The sequence below is a fragment of the Eupeodes corollae genome, chromosome 2 (assembly GCF_945859685.1).
Source record: "Eupeodes corollae chromosome 2, idEupCoro1.1, whole genome shotgun sequence".
Lineage (NCBI taxonomy): Eukaryota > Metazoa > Arthropoda > Insecta > Diptera > Syrphidae > Eupeodes > Eupeodes corollae.
In genome coordinates this window covers 46066271-46087293 of record NC_079148.1, presented here as the reverse complement: position 1 = coordinate 46087293, position 21023 = coordinate 46066271, and the positions used below count along the sequence as shown (strand labels likewise).

The 21023-nt window shown below is 29.2% G+C and overlaps 1 protein-coding gene across 1 annotated transcript in view; it reads right to left on the bottom strand.

Annotated features, from left to right (window-relative positions):
* LOC129944143 (syntaxin-binding protein 5) overlaps nt 1-21023 on the bottom strand; it is a 523142-nt gene that overhangs the window by 18464 nt on the left and 483655 nt on the right. The window contains exons 15-16 of the mRNA XM_056053342.1: nt 18666-19722; nt 10941-11000 (exon numbers count right to left, since the gene is read on the bottom strand). Of these exons, the coding sequence (XP_055909317.1) occupies nt 10941-11000; nt 18666-19722 (1117 nt within the window). The remainder of the gene's footprint in view (nt 1-10940; nt 11001-18665; nt 19723-21023) is intronic.

Sequence of the window (21023 nt, the reverse complement as noted above, 5' to 3'; positions counted from 1 at the left end):
TCTCTATAAGACATTAACAATATAATATTTTGTTTTTTTCTTTTTGTTTATATATTTTTGTTTGTTTTGTAAATATAGGACAGATAGTTGATAGAAAAAATATCACAGATACATAGCACAGATTAAAACCAAAACAACACTTTTGTTTGGATAGTACCACATCACGACACATTTTTAGGGTGTTGGGGGTGGGTTCCTTAAATATCTGGTTCTAGAGGGAATAATTACTTGATTTTTTTTATTTTTTTTGAGGGGATATGATGAAATGTGCATATACGATAATGTTTTAATGTTATGTTATTTTATGAGTGATTTATGCGAAAACTAACTAACAAAAATGACATTTTAAACGATATAAGTAGACATATTTGTTTATACAATTAAGAGAGATAATGACATAGAAAAATAATAAAAACGAAATTTACATTATTCTAAAAGAGAATGTGTGAAAGATTATAGAGTATAAAACGGGACAGGAGCTCGTAAGAAGTAGAAAAAAGTGGTTTTTGATTTTATATACATAAATTTACGTATCTACTTTAAATATGACCAGAAAGAAACACATTTAAAGGTTTTTTTATATTTTAAGGAAATTGGACACGCTCATGCAAAAATTAGTTTATTTTTAAAATATTTAAATTTTAGTTTGCACAAAAAATATAATTTATTGCTGTTTTTATTTAATATTCACTTAAACTATCCAACAAGCTCCTGTCGATGATTTCTTAGAATGGAACTCGAAACAATTCAATTAATTAATATGTTACTTATTATTCTATCAAACTATCAGCATGTTTCGAGGTACATGCTTTGTTTTTTTTTTGTATTTGTTTATAGACCCACCCACTTTTTCTTAAGTACATATAGAAAACCGTTGTTCATATCAAAACTATTGCACTGAAGCACAATTTGTTACTTCTAACTCTCTAGAATGTTCAGATAAAGACGTTATTACCCAACTATGAACTTGTTAGGAAAGGTCAAAACGATTTGGAATTATTTTTCGAAAAAAACAACTTGTGGTTGTAGTTTTATTTCAAAATACAGGGATGATATTCTAGGTTTTTTAGAGAGTTAAAGAAACGCTTAAAAGTACATTTAAAAAACAACCAAATTACTCAAATTAGAAAACAAATATAATAACTAGAAACCAAAATAAACAAAAAAATGGATTGACGCGTAGGAATTAAAACAATGCGTCTTTATCTTCCCAAAAAAATACTATCCCTAAAAATACGTAAGGTTTATTTAAAAAAAAAATTAAGAAAATCAAACCATTTTGAATTTTTAAAAGCAAAGAAGTGAAGATGAGAAGAGTGGGGGTTCTACCTATATTTTTTTTAAATATTCGATATTTAAAGATTGAATTTTGTTTGTACAAAACGTGCAGTCAGATCACTATTCATGTAAGCTTTTTGTGTATATTTTAATTTCAATCGAAGATAATTTTGCGAAAAAGAGGAACATAGGTGTTTACCTAAACCACCACTAACTTTCGGTAGTTTATATTTTCTCATTGAATTGTGTAGTTTTATTTGCAAATCGGATGGAAAAGAACATTTTATAAGAAAATTTAAAGCTGAAACCATAACAATTTTTTTATTTTAAATAAATAAATTATTTGCAATACTAGATCTACGTAAGAGCGGCATTTAAATATCAATAAAGAGCTGTCATAGTTTCTTAATTGGCTGGACGTGCTTACGTTTGAGAAAAGATGCACAATCTACATATGCATCTTAATTTTTTTTAATATTTGAAAATTACAATCCACAATAATTTTCAATACTTAGTTTGAACCTATACGAGTTATATTAAATAAATTGAAAACAATCCAATTCTAACAAAATATTATTTGGCCAATTTGTATTGAATGGAAATTTTGTTTACTTTAAAATAAGTGTTTAAGACAAACCGATGTGAATGGGTGGGAATTATAGCTTAATTTTAATTTTTATTCAAATTATTTTTAATTCAAATAATTTAATTAATACATAACTCTATCTTTATCATCAAGTAATTGCTAACATCTAGTGGCATTTATTATAAGCTCAAAGACATTTATGTTTATTTTGTACAATTTGGAGAAGAAGAGGCTTTGCTTAGGTATTTAGTTAAGTTTTAAAGTATATATTTTTTAAATATTATATCTGAGGCTAACATTATAAGTTTAATTAGTGTTTAATGATGATCAGTAGCGGATGGTTACAAATATTTGCTTACAAATATTTATACCCACATACATCATTTCATGAGAATTAAAAAGAACGAATGAAAATAAGTTAATGCTAAATTTCAATGTGTTTACCTTGCTTAAATTTTGTTCAACTTTATATTGAATTTTAATTAATGTTAAGAATTTAATTATAGCTCTACATTTTAATTAATTCAAGCTGAGACCGATACACCTAGAAGTAAGTTAACATACAACCGATGTACCCAATTTCTTAAGAATATTAAGAATGTTGACTTATGTCTTGTTTCTGGTGGAAAATTATTTAATTATCGCTTCATAAACACAAAAATAGGTAAATAAAGGGTTATATTTCTACGTAAAGTGAAATGAAAACTAAGGATGCTAAGAGATAAGGCAAAAGAGATAAATAATTGCGGACTTTTGTTGTAGTTAAGATTCATGAAATAAAATAATACTCAAAAGTACAAATTGGTTTTGTAAACTGTTTTATTCTCACTCTGTTTTTATATACATATGTTAAAAAGAAAATATGTAAGACTATTTTTGAAAGCAAAGAAAAGTATTCCATTCCAAAATTAGGATAATTTATGAAATATATTTTGTTATCTGTATGAAACTACAATAAGTTTTGTTATTCAAATAGTCATTGCTTTGTTGGGGCGAATTCATAAAATTTCGAACATATTTTAATGTGTCTATTGCAAACTTCCTAACTGGAACTGTGAATTAAACTTGATAGAAACTTACAAATTTGAAATAGTTTCTACTAAAAGATAACCAGGAACTTATGAAGTTTTGTTGAACCAAAAGGATATTAGAGTCTATTCTTTACTACTTTCACTTTGTTGGAAAAAATGGTTTGATATTATGGAAATGTACAAGACTAGGTTTTGGTTCGAATCGGAATCAATTTCATGTTCTAATAGGATACCTAAAACATTGGAAACAACCGAAAATGGTTTGATATTATGGAAATGTACAAGACTAGGTTTTGGTTCGAATAGGAATCAATGCCATGTTCTAATAGGATATCTAAAACATTAGAAACAACCGCTTTTACTTTGGTTTTGGATTACACTATTATTATAGCAAGAAACAAAAATAATAAAATAAGCCGAAAATTGTCTTCTATTTTCTCAGAACAAAATAATCATTTTGCTTCGCATTCAGGCACACACATACACACTTACTGCGCTCAACCCAATTCTTCTTAAAAAACTAAACATAAAAATATCATTCATGCTTATTTATGATTTTAATTTTTTTAAAAATATCTTTAAAAAACTTGCATAAGAGTAGAAAAGTTTTTAACCGCATCATCGATCAATAATAGGAACTGGCGAAGAGTGCATGAAAAATTATTTAATTAAGTGCAACATGAAGAGAGAGATATGGTGCAAAAATGAAGAAATCATAATTTAGAAAATGAGATCAGTTATTTGCGTTCACAAGAAGTAATATGAGTAGAAAATTCAAATTCATAGAACCTACATAATAAGCGAAAAAGTATTTTTGTTTAAATGTTAAAACATTCAATTTTTATAAAGAGTTTCCAGCTACATTCAGAGAGATATAGTTTTAACATGGAATTTCATTGAAAATCAAAATAGTTAATGGTATAAAAGACACAAGTGTCAGACCTTATAATATATTAATAGATGTAGCAAGTGAAAGTGAAAGAAAATCATACGAATTAATCAGGACAAAATTGTACTTATAGGTAGTATAATTTTTACATCAACAGTAATATTAGTATAATGTAACTATTATAACTATAATATATAATGTATCTACGTGAGGAGTTACGAGTATGCATATATGTAAATTTATTTAAATTAATCTACATTTTTACCTATCAATTGAGCACGGTCTAAAGATGTTATAATTTGATATTATATTCCAATTTGATTAATTGTTACATTAGGCATACAAAAAAGTTTTTAATTTTATATTAATATAAAATGCAGCTAGTAATTAAAATCATTTTTTTAAAACGTGGTTAACCTGTTGAAATTTTTGGAGCTTAAAAGTCAAGTAGACTTTATTGACAGCTGAAAGTGTCAAAAGTTCAAAAAGTTTGAATGCATACAAACACAACAAAATTCACTACGATAGTTGAGTTTTGCCTCAGATAAGTGGTGAATTTTGTCAAAAATTTAAACGTCAACAGGAAACCAGTTAAATGACTGCACTTTATTATGATGATACAATAAAATAAATAATAAAAATAAAAAATTTGTGAATATCATTAGATGTGATGCTTTTGAAAATAATGATTAAAAATGATTTCATGAAATGAACGAACCAAAAAAAGAAATAAAACATAATATGAGGTTAATAAGAAAAAAAGAGTTTAACAGGTGCCGGGCCGAGAGTCGAAACTTAGAGACAAAGTGAGCGAAAAGAAGATGAAAGATAGTTGAAGAAAGAGAGAGAGAGAGAGATAGATAGGGAACTAGACAGAAGAAACTGGAAGGCATAATTTTGGAAAAAAAAACTTAACCGGAAACTCAAAGAAAAACTCAAAAGTATAGTTTGAATTGAAACACATGAAAATGTGTATAAAAGGAAAACAGATTGATTTTTGTTTGAAGATTTTTTTTTTAAATAAACAAAATATTGCTTATTGTTTTCAAATATAGTATATTAGATGTGGTACTACCAAAACTGCAATATTGTCGGGTCATAAGTAGATTGTGTGGCATGGCTGCCATCTGCGGTCGACTAATTGACAACTCCTCCCCATACGATGCTGTGGATAAACATTTTTGCAATTTTTTCCCACCTTGTGATCTTGATCGTCGAACAAAGTCGGGCGCTAGTGTTTGTTGCTGAGCTAACTGGTGTGGTTGTTGTTGTTGTTGTTGATGATGAATTTGTTGTTGTTGTTGTGTTAATAAAAATTGCGACTGATGTGTGGAAGCTGCACTAGCAGAACCAAAATTACATTGAATATTGATATTTTGATTGCTACCACAAGCCGAGCCACCACCAACACCACCGCCACCACCACCGACCAGGCCGGAAGAAATGATGGGTGCTGGCAAATTTGGCGTATTTTGCAGTCCAATTAGTGAGGTGCTTGGCCCGATTCCGCTAGTATTGCCGCTAATACAAGCACCACTACTAACATTACCACCACTAGCCATAATGTTACCACCAATATTACCACCACTACTACCACTAATTGAACCCACACCAACGCCAGTTCCACAACCCGTCATAACCATACGACGGTTATTGATGGAGCTACCACCCGTACCGATTGCTGTATTACTGCCACTATAAACACCGCCGGATCCAGAGGTTGTTCCTCCGCAAACACCATTCATCTGGGATAAGATTTTTAACAACATAATGTTTTTATTTATATTTTGTCTGAAACTGATCCACGAATTATATTAATTTTTATTTATCAGAAATGCGTAATCCTTGGCAGGAAACAAATCATATCAAAATCATATAAAAAATGAATCACAATAATAATTAAAACAATAATCAACCAAATCAATATTATGGAACTTAAAAAAAAATAGAATAAGTATTTAAAAGAAAATACTCACAAGAAAAGTTTGGCAGCTTAATACAATTCGTGTTTTATTTTATTTTCACTACATATTTTTTTGATATTTAATTTGTGTTATTTTGAAATAGGCAGACAATAAAAAAGTTTTTTTTTTTTAATGAATATAAATAAGTTATCCCGTTTAAAGATTATAAACTGAAGATTCTATGTTCTTTTAAGTTTCAGACTGAATTTAATCAGAATTCTAAATAAATTAGATGTACAGATGTGTGAATTTATTTAAATATGTAGGAGATTCAACAAATTATCTCAAAATGTCGATATTCGTTACAAAAACAGCCTGTTAAAATAAAGACAAAAAATTCAAAACATTCTTCGAACAAAAACGGAAAACTTTCAGCAGAATCAAAAACAAGTGATACTTTTTGGCAATTTATTAACTTTGGCAGAATTTTCAGTTTCCGAAACTAAAAGAGCAGACTTAAGGTTAACTTTATAAAGTTTCTTTGTATTTTTTGTTTTTAATTTAGGTTAAATATTTAAAAATATTTATGCGGTATTGTTAGGTAATTCAAATCGATGTAACAATACATCTTACGTACAAAAATTAAAAATCTGGGTATTTTTTTAGAAGTAATTTAAAAAATATGTATTTAAAAATGAAACTAACTCAACATTAAAATTAATCATCCGGCGTTTATTTTGAAATAAATTAACTAGTTTAATTTCTAATGAAAGTAATTGCAATCGGTTCGATCTGTCGAATAGAAAGTTTTGAAATTTACCCGAGCTTAAAATATGTCATTATAATGAAACCTATGATTTTAAAGAATCGTGTGTTCGGACAAAAGTTTGTGTGTCTGAACGTCTGTATATTTGGGGAAGATTTTTCGTCTTCTACATCACAAAAACCAAGAGAGATAACAAACCTAAATAAATTATGTTTTATAGATAATGACTTAAACAATTGCAGAAAGGACTAAACAAGAAATTCCATAAGTAGATTATCACTTTTTTTATAACTGTTATTATAAAACTTTTAAAAAAGTTACGAAGCAATAATATTGCTGATAGCGTCATTATGGTTGGCAAGGTTTTTTTTCCTGGCAATAAAATTATAAAAACAGCCTGTTAAAATAAAGACACAAATTAATACAAATTTAAAAAAAGTACTCCTTGATTTCAGAAGCGGAAAACTTTCAGCAGAATCAAAAATAAGTGATACTTTTCGACAATTTATTAACTTTGGTAGAATTTTCATTTTCCGAAACTAAAAAAGCAGACTTAAAGTTCACTTTATAAAGTTTCTTCGTATTTTTGTTTTTAATTGAGGTTAAATATTTATGCGGTATTGTTAGATAATTCAAATCGATGCATATTTTGCTTAAATTGAATAACAATACATCTTACGCACGAAAGTTAAAAAAACTGGGAGGTTTTTAAAAAGTAATTTAAAACAAATGTATTTAAAAACGAAACTAATTTAACATTAAAATTCTAGCTTTTATTATCGAATAATTAACTAGTTAATTTTTTTTAATAAAATAATTGCAAACGTTTTGAAATTTTCCCGAGCTTAAAAAGGTCATTAGAATTAAACCTATTGTTTTTAAAGAGTCGAGTGTACGGACAAAAGTTGGTGTGTTTGAACGTCTGTATGTTCGGGACTAAGGACTAAGCAAGAAATTCCATAAGTAGATTTTCACATTTTTTAATAACAGTTATTATGAAACTTTTAAAAAAGTTACCTTTCACGAAGCAATAATATTGATGACTTCAATAGATTTTAATGGTACACATTATGGTGTCATCATGGTTAGCAAGGTGTTCTTCCTGGCAATAAAATTACACTGTTTCAATGGGTTTTTATGGGCTTAATGTAAATCCGACTTTAAAATTGATGTATCACGTCAGGCTTTTGGCATAATATTTGTTAAAAATTATAAAAAATACGTATATAAAGCTTTGTGTGGCTATCTTAATTTATAAATTAGCTTTTTTTCAATAAATTCCGTAATTTTTTTACAATTCTGATTCCTTTTTTCAAATATTTATATTGTTTCATAAAACATTCGAAAAATCTTAATAATCTTCATGATAGGTTTTACCTGTCTTACAAAAATCTGAAAGAGACGCTAAACTATGGTTTTCAACAGAAGAATGAAAAACGGTTTGGAAGTAAGTTTTATTCTTGTAACGAATCTGTTGTCTAAACAATTTTATTATTTCAGTTTTTGAAATAAATCTTATAAACTACAATTATAAGAAAAAGTCTATGGGTATTCCTATTACAATGCTGTATCTAGACGTTACATCATCTGATCTTTCAACCGTACGCAATTTGTTTGCCAAATATTTTCAATCCGTATATGTGGTTCCAAATCAAGACACAACATCTTTTCATAATAATTCAATAAATTCAACTTTTCGAAAAGTTGATTTGAAAATGTACTGCATCTTAAAAAATGTATCAGATTGTTTAAAGATGCAAACAGACTTATTCAATTTATTTGATTGGTGTCAGATGTCTTACATTCTGTCGTCGTTCATCACCTATATGTTTTTCATATTCTTTAGGAAATACGACTCTTGATAAAATAAAAGAAAAAAAGGGGATCTAGGTCAATTTTAATAGTCACATAGACTATCTAGTAGCCAAATCAAGTTCTATGTTAGGATTTATTAGAAGAAATTCGAAGGAATTTAAGGATCCCTTCACTCTTAAGAGCCTGTATTTCTCATACGTGAGGTCTATTTTTGAATATGGTTGTATGGTATGAAAGAATTCAAAAATGCCTTTCTAATTACATGTTTTATCTATTACGTTGGAATATTCCTCGACCTTCATATGATGCCCGATGATTGCTTTTTGGACTACAACGTTTTGAAATTTGACGAAAATATTTTGATGCAATTTTTATTAGAGACTTGGTAAATTATAAATTGATTGTCCATTTTTGCTAAGCAAAGTTTGTTTTAATTGTCCGGGTATACTTTAAGAGTGTTTGAAACCTTCCGTGTTCCTCAACACAGAATAAATTATGGCTTACATGTTTTCCCGTTGTTTAAGACAGGCAAACTCAGCGCGTAAAAATGAAAATGCAGGTTTTTTCCAATGTTCAAGTAGAGATATTTTTAAGTCACATTTAATATTTTTTTTTTAGCTATAGAGCTTAATAATTTGTATTTTTATAGTTTATTATTATTATTTGTAATTTTGAAACAAGTAGTCTATAAGAGCTGTGTACTCTACTTGATGAAATACATGTAAATAAATAAATAAATAAACAAAATGAAAATAATATTAAAAACGGGTATTTTTAAAGCTTGAGCGAATAGTTAAAATTTAAGTTTGGATTCGAGATCAGAAGATTTGTACATTTTTAAAAACCTGATGTGATAGACAAATTTAAAGATGATTTTCGAATTTTAGGCTTCTTAATCATTCAAGAAAAGAAATGTTTTGTGTATGGGACAGACAAAAGTCGTAATTTTGTCGACCACTGAAATTAGTAAACAATTGGTTTTTAACTCACATATCTTAAGAAAATCTGAGATATGTGGTTGTTATTATTTTGTTAAATTTATAAAAATTCATAAACCAAAATAACTCAAAGTTTATATTTGTATTATTTTCGATATTTCTGTTTATCCACTTTATTTGAAAACTGTATAGATGACATTAAAGCTGCAGTTTTAATAGAATTTGTTTAATATTGAAAAAATAATCAAGTTTGCGAAAAGCTTACAAATCAAAGGAATTTAACAATATAGCGGTTACGGCCATTTTTTCTTGAAAAAGTTCTAAAATCAAGCAAACTCGATCTAATAACTCTTTGAAAATTTGTTTTACAAATATTTAGAATTCGAGCGTTTCTTTAATTCTAATTACTTTTATAGAATTCAGTTTAAAAGCATTTTTGAGTTGTAGGAATTTTAGATTTCGATTGAATGAAAAAAATTATAACGTGTTTTTTTTGTTGTTATTTTTGTGAATTGACAAATTCTCCAAGAGTAATTGTTGTCATGAAAAAAACCTTCTCAAATTAGACATGGTTGAGAGTTGTAAGTCACTAGGACCTGGTTCTTTACAATCTGTTGCGCCACATAATTTATTTATTTATTCGCTTAAGATTGGTGGTATATGAATAAATATTCTTTTTTAAATGTAGATATGGGAAATTATTCATGTTGCACTGAACATCCTTAAATAAAAATTTCATTTTTTTTTTTACTGATTCTTGAGAACTCGAACCATTCATTCTGATATTAAAGTCTTGCAATCCTTTGCTTTATAGAAACTATTATATTGAAAACTTTCAAGAACTTCTGTGTTTAGCAGATTTAGAAAAAAGATTACTGTAGAGATTAAAAATGCAACAGTATTGATAAATGTTTTTCATGGGAATTTTTTAAAAAGGTCTTATGTTTTCTTTTAGTAGTAAGTAAGTAAGTGGTTTAATAAGTTTGAATGCATACAATGCAACTTTTACACTTTATGAAAGTGTCAACGTCCACAAACCACAACATTTTACATTAGGGAGCCTTTAATTTCAATAGATTAAAAAAGGTGTTTTTTTTATCTTTATCTTGATGAAAATCATAAATATTCAGCTCTATCACGAACTTCATCGTAATCATAAACTTTTTCGAATTCCAAAAAACAGCATCACGAAATCTGTTCAACAAACGTTATTTGGTAATAGTTTTTTTTCAGGATTCTTAAAAATTACCGATTACGATGAAATTCGTGAAAGGCTGAATATTTATGACTTTCTCCAATATAAAGTCAAAGTAAAGAAAAACCTTTTTTTTTAATCAATAGAATATTTGGTCAGTTAGCATTTGTAAATACGAGGATATACGTTGCAGGAAATCATAGCTGAGTAAGTATAGTTTTTTTTTCTTTAAATACGAAAATATAAATCCGAGACATTGATGATTTTTTAAAAGCAAACAATTTTTGGAAAAATAGTCTTAATTTAATATAAACTCGCTCAAAAATAAGCTATTACTATACTCCTCCCCTCATAACTTAATGGAGGATAAGATATTATTCACAAGTAGTGTTTAAAATAATGGAACTATACGAATAGTTTCCTTTTAACAATAAAATAATTGCCAAATGAGTTTTTGCGATTTGTATTTTAAAAAGCCATAGTTAATAGACCTTCTTTGTGATATGAAGATTACTTGTTTTTTTTTTAGATTACTTACTTTTCATATTATCCATGAGAGAAGAAGTTTTGTGTTGCTTTCGATCTATAACCATTTGTTCTGAAATAGTTAATTTTAAGTTTTTTTAAAAACAAAGGATTTCTCTAATTTTTTCGTTTGCGCACCGCGCTCAAGAGAACCAATCAAACCCACACCAATAAGCACCATCTACTTTATGTTTTTCGATATAATATTTGACCAAAATTATAAAATTTCTTTTTTTTCGATTTAAAATGGTTTTGTGAGATGAATTTGTATACGCGCTTACAAAAACACTTTCAACTTTTTGTTTTTGAATACAATTTGCACATCGACTCTTCTTCAGGGATACAACAAAAATATATGAATGAATGCGGCAGGGGCAACTAAATATTAATAATAATAATAATACTAACTATAACTAAAATGGCATCAAAACTAAAAGAACTTATGTATTATATAAACAACATTATTAATTTCCAATCGGGTTTAAGGCCAAAAATAAGAGGTTCTAATTAATGTATAAAACCATAATATTTGGAAATTAAAATTGGTTATACTAAAATAGGTTTGCACTTGAGGCGGCTTTTAATTAAATTGCTTCTACATTTTGCAAAATTTAACAATTACAAAAAAAATACATAATTACCAAATACTGCATTTCAATATATAAAATTCTAAATTTAAATGTATACAACTACTTTTATACCAGTCGCAAATTATTCTATATGCATATTTATGTATATTAAATTAAATAAAAAAGAAAAATTCTAACCATATACGATTATTTAAATTTTTTGTTTTTATTTAAATAAATGCAGAAATGCTTTTGAATGAATAAAATGTAAATTAATAATTATATACATATCTTTTGTTGCATTTACCAAATAAATCTCCAAAAATTAATTTAAGGCAGCTATGGTTTTCTTCATCTGATTCGGACGAATCCTTTAGATTCATATTTTTGATTTGAATGTGTATAGAAAAAAGTAAATAGAAAAAGATACGAATTAACAATTTTTCTTTGAAATTTATTAGCGCAAATGTGGCCTTTTTTTAAATAACTATTTTTCATTTAAGTTAATTTAGCGATATTGATGCGATTTATATGATGCATTTTTTTACATATACATATTTCATCAGTTCAAAAAAAAAACACTATTTTAGTTAACCAATTTTTTGCCAATTATAATAAAAAGAAAAAAAATAGAAACGAAAATAGTAGATGCACTTTTTGAAGGGGTAAAGTGCAACAATTATTATTTAAACTGTGCCTTATTTTCCAAAAGAAAAAGGATTTCCTCAATTTAAACTTGCAACCGTAGAAGACAAGTTCAATTCGAATGATTCTACTTTGATATTTTGGATGCTTAGGGTATAAGGGTGTGGCATATGCAACGCGATGGATTCCAATGCTAGTTTTTTTTCTTCTTTTGAAATTCTAAAATAAAGTTACCTTAAAACAATTTTTAAAATAAAAATATTATGAAGAAATTAATACTAGAATAAAATACTAGTTTAGACAAAATTTGCATAAGCATGCAGCATGGTTTACAAAACCTAATGAAACTAACTTAATGCGTTTTTGTTTTAATGTTTAAGAAAGTTTCTTATGATTTGATGGAGTTGATTTGTGTACTCGTAGATATAGTTTTAAATTTGAATTTTTAATGTAACTGTAGGGAATTCGGTTCCGTAATAGTTTTTTTTTTTGTTAATAGTACTGTTGGAATCAAAATGGAATAAAACACTTTTTTGAAATTGAAAACTTCTCTGAATAAGTAAACAAGCGTGTAGCAATCTAATAGCAAATGGACTACATTTTTTAAAAGAACGGTGCACCTGCTCCTCAGCTTACCGTTCCAAAAATAAATTTAACCAACATCATTAACTGCGGCCGCCAAACAAACCTAAAAATCTAACAAACTGTGATCTTAGACAAAATTTACTATTTGGTGCATTTCTGACAACTTTTTCGCTACGATACGAAATTTGGAAGATGTGGAAATGTGCTGCTGTTATTAGTTATATCTTTTTAGTGCTGAGGTTGGGAGCACAGTGCACTGTAAAAAAATTATAGCTACATAATATCCTCTTCAGATTAAAAACATAATAAAGTTACCATTATTTTCATATTTCTTCGTTAAATATGCAAATCAATCCCTAAACAAAGTGTAACCATATCTCTAATAATTATTATTAAAGTGGAAACTGCTTCAAATGCGTCGGAGGGGTTGCATTCAAGTCTTATTCGTTGAATATAATATTGGCCTCTAAACTAAGAAGTTCACAAATGTATTATAAATTTACGAAATATCGAAATACATATTTTTAATCTACTAATATTTAGTGATAATTGTAAATTTGGATGTCTTTGAATTGATCAAAACTATTGTTTGATTATGTAATACATCGAAAGGAGAGAAAAGCTGAATTATTTGGCTAGTTTATATATTCAAGATTTCTGCAAAATTTCTCAGCCGGGTTTAAAAAATACTAGAATGAAATATAAGCAGAATTCATTATTCATTCAAGCAATCAAAATATCTTTACATATCTTTTCGTCCTTTTTGTCAGCATTATCACGAATTCCATAGTAAACGGAAACTTTTACAAATCCTGAAAAAATGGTTGCCAAATACGTTCGCATAATTTGTTAAAGTTTTCGATTAAGATGCAATTCGTGATAGTCCTATATACATATTTCTAAGACTTCAAAGATTTCTTTATTGTCAGAAATATAAACAACATTTCTTACTTTTGTTGTCAGAAATCAGAGAATAGAATTTATGTTCTTAGAATTTTCTAATTCTCAAAGCTAGTTTGATTGCTAGGTGATTATGAATAGCGAATCGTTTTTATAGTTAATCCTATTGCTCTTTCAATGTGACAAATTAATTTAGACAATTATCATTCTTAAAACGTTTTGCTGGTAAGGTTAAAATTTTAATTGGTCTTAATTCCAAAAATAGACGTAACAAGATATTAGGGAAAATGTATTTGTTCTTGAATTGAATTAAGTACGTTCAGCCTAGAAAAGTTGTTTGAAAGACATGAAAGTTACGTGTGCATTTGATTGCTCAGCTGTTAAAAAATTGCCTTCCAATCAATCTTTCATTCATCTTTGAGTTAAGGGAGAAGTTATCACAACGTTTCATTCCAATTGCACTTTTTAGGTGCTGCTAAATGATGACCACAATGCAGAATTGAATCCACAATTGAACATCATGCGCAGATCTTCTAGGGGTATTGATACCAGTCCCCCAACAAGTGCAGAGATATGTAATGTGATACATCTTCTAAAGAAAATCAAAGCAGCTTGACTTGATGGTATTCCCACAAAATTCATAAAAGCAGAATGAGGCAAATTTCCGTATTTTGCTTAAACTCGTGTAGACTGTCTGGGAGAGTGAAACTTCCCCAAGGGACTGGAAGAATGGAGTTATTGTAAAGTTACCAAAGAAAGGAACCCTGAAAAACTGTAATAACTGGCGTGGTATCACAGTTCTGTCCGTTTTTCCTAAGTTAATGGCAACTATTATTCTCGAGAGGATTAATTTCAGGATCGAGTCTACCTTCAATAGGCACCAAGCGGGGTTTCGCAGTGGCCTATCGCGCGTCGACCACATCAACACCTTGGGAATCATACTCGAACAACCATCTGAGTAGCAATCACCTCTTTACCAAATGTTTGCAGATTTTGATCGCTTATTGCTTGAGGAATCCCTGAGAAAATTGTAGCCATTATTAAAGAATCGTACAACAACGCAAGGTGTTCTGTGTTGCACAATGGAAAGCTTTCCGACTCCTTTAATGTGCGTCAAGGAGTGAGACAAGGAGATGTCTTGTAACCAATTCTATTTTTGCTTGGCGATTGACGATGTGATGACTGCCACGTTGGGTACAAATGAAAGACACGGTATCCAATGGAGTCTGTTGGACAAGCTTAGCCACATAGATTATGCTGACGATATATGTCTCATGGCAAACAAAATGGCAGGCTTAAGTCAGATGTGTCATTCGCTTCAACTAAATGGAGAGGTGGCTGGCTTAAGGATTAACACAAATAAGACCAAAGTAATGACCACGGGCCAAATCACACAAGTTATTCTAAGGCAGGATACCATAGAGGAGGTCGAGCTGTTTAATTATCTGGGAAGTTTTATGCCTCTCGATGGCCTGTAGGGCATTTGGATTCCGTTCTCCTGTGTGGAACTCTAGCAAAATACCGCTACGCACCAAGTTGAAACTCTTCGAATCCAACGTCAAATTAGTGCTGTTATATGCTTCTGAAACATGGAAATACTCTGATGCCAAAATCTCTAGCAGACTACAAGCTTTCGCTAACCGTTGTCTGCGCTCAATTCTGAAGATTCGGTGCCTGCAAACCATTTCGAGCTGTGCAGTAGGACCAGACAGAAAAAATTGGACGCAGGCTTCATGCAACGGATATGGCGTTGGATAGGAAAGCTGACGACAATATAGGAAAACTATTTGACCAATGGAATCCCTAGGGTAATAGACGCTTTGGAAGACCAAATACTCGGAGGTCATCAGTTGTGAAGTAAGCTCGGTCTCAAGCTATTTAATCGTGGAAACAGCTGAGCTCAGTTGCTGTGAATCGGGATAGGTGGAAGGATCTTGTTGCTGCCCTAAGCTCTAGGAGGAGTTAAAGCGCTGCTGTACTTGTTGCCGGACAACATATTCATTCCAGTAGAATTTACGAATACAGTAATGATTCGATCCTGGAATTGATGTTTTATTGTTTTTAAGTAGAAACGGCAGGTGCCAAATAAGTTTGGTAACAAAACAAAAGCAAAAAATACACCATCTTCCACTAAATTATTCTGAAATTCATAAGAATACATATTAATTAGGATGATTTTCGAATATTCACTAATTCAAAATATTCTTTGCTTGGGGGTTAATGCAAGAGAACTGAACAAATGCCAGTTAATATTCTACTCAGTACAAAAGAAAACATTTCGGTTAACAATGCCAACGATTCGTTACAAGGCTACATTCGGGAATCAGATTTTTTAGGTGATAAGTTAGAAGTTGGACAATCTAATTTTGGCAGTTAGTGTGGCTGCATCTCCAATTGCAGTTTCAAAAGTAAAACGTTAAACAAAATTAACAGTAGCCCTTCGTCAAAAACTTAGTTCCTATATAATAGAAAAATAATGGAAATTTCATTTGGAATAAGAAACGAAAACTAGCTTAAGTGTTTTTTATTTTTAATAAAGACAATTTTGAATAGAGTTTATTTGGGCAACTGTTAAATTTGAGATTTTACAAGAAAGAAGTACGCCATTATTAAAAATGGAACGGACAAAGCATTGCAGTTGTAAGAATTCACTTCACAAATGGTATAAATGTTGTTTCCTGTGTTTTAAGGAAATTGCAATTAGCGACATGGATTTTATTGAACGATTAAACAGTTTAGACTTTTTTGGAATCATGCGAAATACAATGCTCCACAATCAATTCAAGGCCATACAAATAGTTCATAGAAAATTTCATGACAATGACGTGGTGCTGCTACCATTTCAGTGGCGTTCATTTTGCTTTACATTGAAATAAACAGCTTTGATTTTTCTTAAGAAGTTTTCTTTCCGATCTCAAATTGATGATTTTTTGACATCATAAATGCTTTAATTTTTAAATTCCCATGTCCAAAATGGATTTTAAATATTTCTGGCTTCAGGGTTAGTATTTTTCATGTTATATTGGTTTTGAAAAGTATTTTAACAGTAGTAGGTGTACGAACCGCTTTTTGTGTCAAGATACCAAATTGTTTAATATCGTTGTTTAAGTTATTAATGATTTTTTGACATTGAAGATGAAGTTATATGTTTTATTTATGAATATTTAAAAAAGAAAAAAAATGTATATTATAATGTAAACATAATAAGTAGCGAATATTTTTTTAACAATTTTAATGATAAATGAACAAAACCTATTTTTCGTATGGTTATGACTTTTTGCAATACTATGTTAATGTTAAGCTTTTATTAAAAACAAATAAAATATAATCTCCGATGAAAATTACTATTTTTAGTCGATGTACAAAATTGTATATTTTGCATATAATATGACAATTTCTGGTGGATTTTTGCAAAGGACATTTAATAAATGTATTTTTTGTTCTCATAATTTATTCATAAATATATGTATAATAAAGGGGACAAGTCAATTTAAACTAAAACCACAAAAAAATAAAAAAAAATATTAAATTGCCTTGACAAAACAACACAAATTGGTAGTTTCAAAAATCTTCGTGATTTTTCTCAGTACATAATCTCTAGACATTCCTTCTATATAAAATAATATTTTATAATACGTATGTAGGGACTCACACAAACTTTAATGTTACTAAATTAAAAAATAAATTTTAATAATAACATAAGAAATATATTAAGAAAAACATATAAAAAAAACAGAAATTTAAATAAAATGCATTCAAAACTAAAAAATAAAAATAAGCATAAATTTAAATACATCTCGACTTAAATAATAACTAAAAATTCGTATAACAAGTCAAACCATGACCAGAAGTTAATGTATTTCTTTTATTAAACTTTCATGTGTTGTAGGCTTGAGAAATTCAAATGTTTTATTTTTTGTTTTTGTTAATTTAGGTTTTCAACAAGCTGCGAAGGTTGTCAAACATAAATCGTACTTTTTTTTAATTAATTGTAATTCTATGTAATAATGTTTAATAAGTGCAAGTGCAACATGATGCAATTGCGTCGGATGTATTTAATTTACTTACCTAGACTTTCATAGTTGTGGTTGTTGTTGTTTATAGTATATTTTTGTTTTTTATATTGAAAATGTTAAAAATAAAGGTAAATAATACTTGTTTCCTTATTTTCACAAAATCTCACCATTTCAATTTGTTTTTAATTTTTTTTTTAAATTTTATTTCAGCTTTTTAAAATATGTTTTAAATAAAAAAAATTAAATGTGCTTAATAAGAAATATATAATATTTTAATTTAAATTTAAGTTTTTATATAGATTTAGAGTAAAAAAGTAAACAAAAAGTAACAATCGTTTTAGTTTATTGATCTAACATTGCAAAAACTTTTACTTCTACGTCAAATCAATTTAAAATGGAACTTTTTATAACTTCATATATTTTTTACTTTAAAACTTCCATTAAATTGCACTACTTTAATAAAAAAACGCATCTGATATTAAAAAAATTACTTAATTGAATAATTAAGAAAATTCTAGTTTGAAAAAATTCTAGAAAAAACTCAACCTACTTAGGGGCGGGGGAATCAATTTATTCAACTAGTTTGCAAAAAATATTATTCAAAATACAAAATAAGAACATTTTAAAAAGCCGTCTGCATTGAAAAATTAAAGAAAAAAACAAATTTAAAGAATTATTGAAAAAAAGGAAATTAAAAATTGAAGGGATTTTTTGTTTTTCGAACGTTCGATGAGTATGAAACAAAATGAAATAAAACCAAAGTGGAAATTTAAAGCCAAAAATAATAAAACAAATATTAGGTACAGCTGATGTTTTTGACGTTTCTGGATGGTTTTTGAATTTTTTTTTCGTTCACAAAAGCTATTCGTTTTGCTATATACTTAGGTATTATGTTATTATATAAATTGCATATGACTTACAACCTTTTTTTCAGTTTTAGTATTAGCTTTGGATTTTTATGCTCCTACCTTTTGGATCTTTTGTTTTTTTTTTGTGAATTTTTATCTCAAAGTTGATACTTACTGAACCTACGCATAAGATTCCCAGCAAAAGAAGGCGACGGATCACCCCTGCCATTGCGTGACCTAAGATCACGAACTTGGTACTTAATATTTGGCACGGAAAGCAGCCGTTGATCTCGTTTGTCTTTTTTCTTATAACGAGGCGGAGCAACGGGATGTTGTTGGTCGACATCAGTGTCGAACAAAGGAAGATCCACAGGACGTGAGACATGAGCTCCCTCCATTGTTGTAATCAGAGATTTTGTAAAAGCCGGTTCGTCACTGAAGTCCACACGTTTTGAAACCGATGATATTGGCACCGCTTGTGGCTGTGACATGGTGCGCTCCTTTTTGTTGCTCCGGACAATGACAATACGATCGTGTATATTGATCTTGGGAACGCTTTGAGCAATATTTTGAGTCGAATTTGATTGGGAAGCTGACAAGCTGGTTGGTTCTGACAAATCTGAATTGCTGCCACACAAACGATCTAAGGTGCTTTCGAGACTAGCCTCGGGGGCTATTTCTTTGTTTTCGATCTCGTTTAAACTCGATACAATATCCTTTTCGATTTGTTCCATATAATCGGACTTATCTTGTTCGGTATCGTCTGTGGGTGTTGATTCGGACACCGAATCTGGTGATGTTTCGACAGGTGAGAGAGGTGTACCTTCAGTTGGGGCACAATAAAAAACAGACGAACTTTTAGAACCCGAGGGGGTATTTGGATCGGTTTTTGAAATCTTCATGTTGACTTTGGATAATTGACGTTTTAAATTGAAAGCTTTCCATGGAATTGACTTACGACGACCTTGTTGATGAGCTTCATTAGACTGGAGTGTAGGTTGATCCTCTGAGGTAGGACTGTTATTGTTAGTGCTGCTACTTTGGGGAGTTTCGAGTGCTTCGCAAGCGGGCGATATTGGACGGGAGGGTGAGGTTGATTGCTCTCTAGCGACTGATGATGGAGATGATTGTGCTGTTTGGGTGACTAAAGTAGCTGTGATTGTCTCATGAGGTAAGGAGGACGGCATCTGATGGGTCACTTTTTGTGATGGGCTACTTGACACGTCGTTTAACTAAAGCAAGTGTTTTATTTTTGTGTGTTTTGATTTTTTTTTTAAAATTTTATTTGTTTTTTTTTTTTGTTTAATTTTTGATTGTTATTTGTTGGGGGTTTGTTTAATTTATATGTTGTTAGTTAGTTTTATTCTACTTGACAACGCATTTGCTATTTTAGAGCTTCTCAAAATAATAACAAATTTAAACAAGGCTTATTTAAGAGATATTAAGGTTTTTTTTTGTATTTTACTACTTGCATTTTATTCTACAAAGAATATGATTTGATATAAGCAGCAAATTTTAAACTTATGACTTTAAGAAATAAAAATTAGATCAACAAATTTTAAACTGTAGTAAGTACATGGTTTTTACATCCATCTACTAACACTTCAACTACAATAAGGTTATATTTAAATTGTTGTATAAACATAAGATCAATTGGAATAAGAACTTGGCATAATTGTTTGAATGCATTTAGGAAACCCAACATGAAGTTAAGTCTTATTTTCAATCAAATTTAATGGAATTTAACCACTGTAAGCTAAAAATTAAATATAAATTCAGAGGAGCTATTTTTGGTGAATTCAATCTACAAACTTCAGTGTGAACCAAGTTTTAATTCATTGTTATACAACACAATCAACGAACACATCCATTTCAAATTTCCTGATAATGACGTATCATTTGACTAGGGTCAACTCTTTTGAACGTCAAATACAAATGTTACTTGTATTTTTTTTAACAGGTATACAATTGTTATGTTAAATAAGTAAACTCTTTGACAGTTTTTTAATTTTTTTCACAGACAATATATTATAATATTGCTGATTCTTTTTTAAATGGGTTTTCCAATAAAAGATTTAACTCTGATTAGCTACCTTTTTGGGCAGCTGTCACTTTTGAAGCTGTCATCTTTGACATTTGACAAGTTAAGACCGCCGCATTACTAAGAATTAAATTATACACGCTCTAAAAATTGTTAAAATTTATTACAAGAGCGTTGAAAATTTTGTAGTTCAGTTCGCAGTTTTGCAAAAAAAATGTCATGACTCTTTCATTTTTCAACAAGAGATTACTGAACACAATTGATCAGCGAGATCTTTTAATTTAACAACAACAAGGTTAATTCTAACTTATCGAGTTGAATTATTTTCTATTTTTAATGATATACCTTCATACTTACAATTAAGTAATAAAAAATAAATTGGGTGGCGCGACAGTCCGTTGAGAACCAAGGCCTAGTGACTTACATCTCTCAAACAATTCCTGTGTGCGAGTAATGTTGTCAGGAATGGAGGGGACCTACAGTTTATATGCC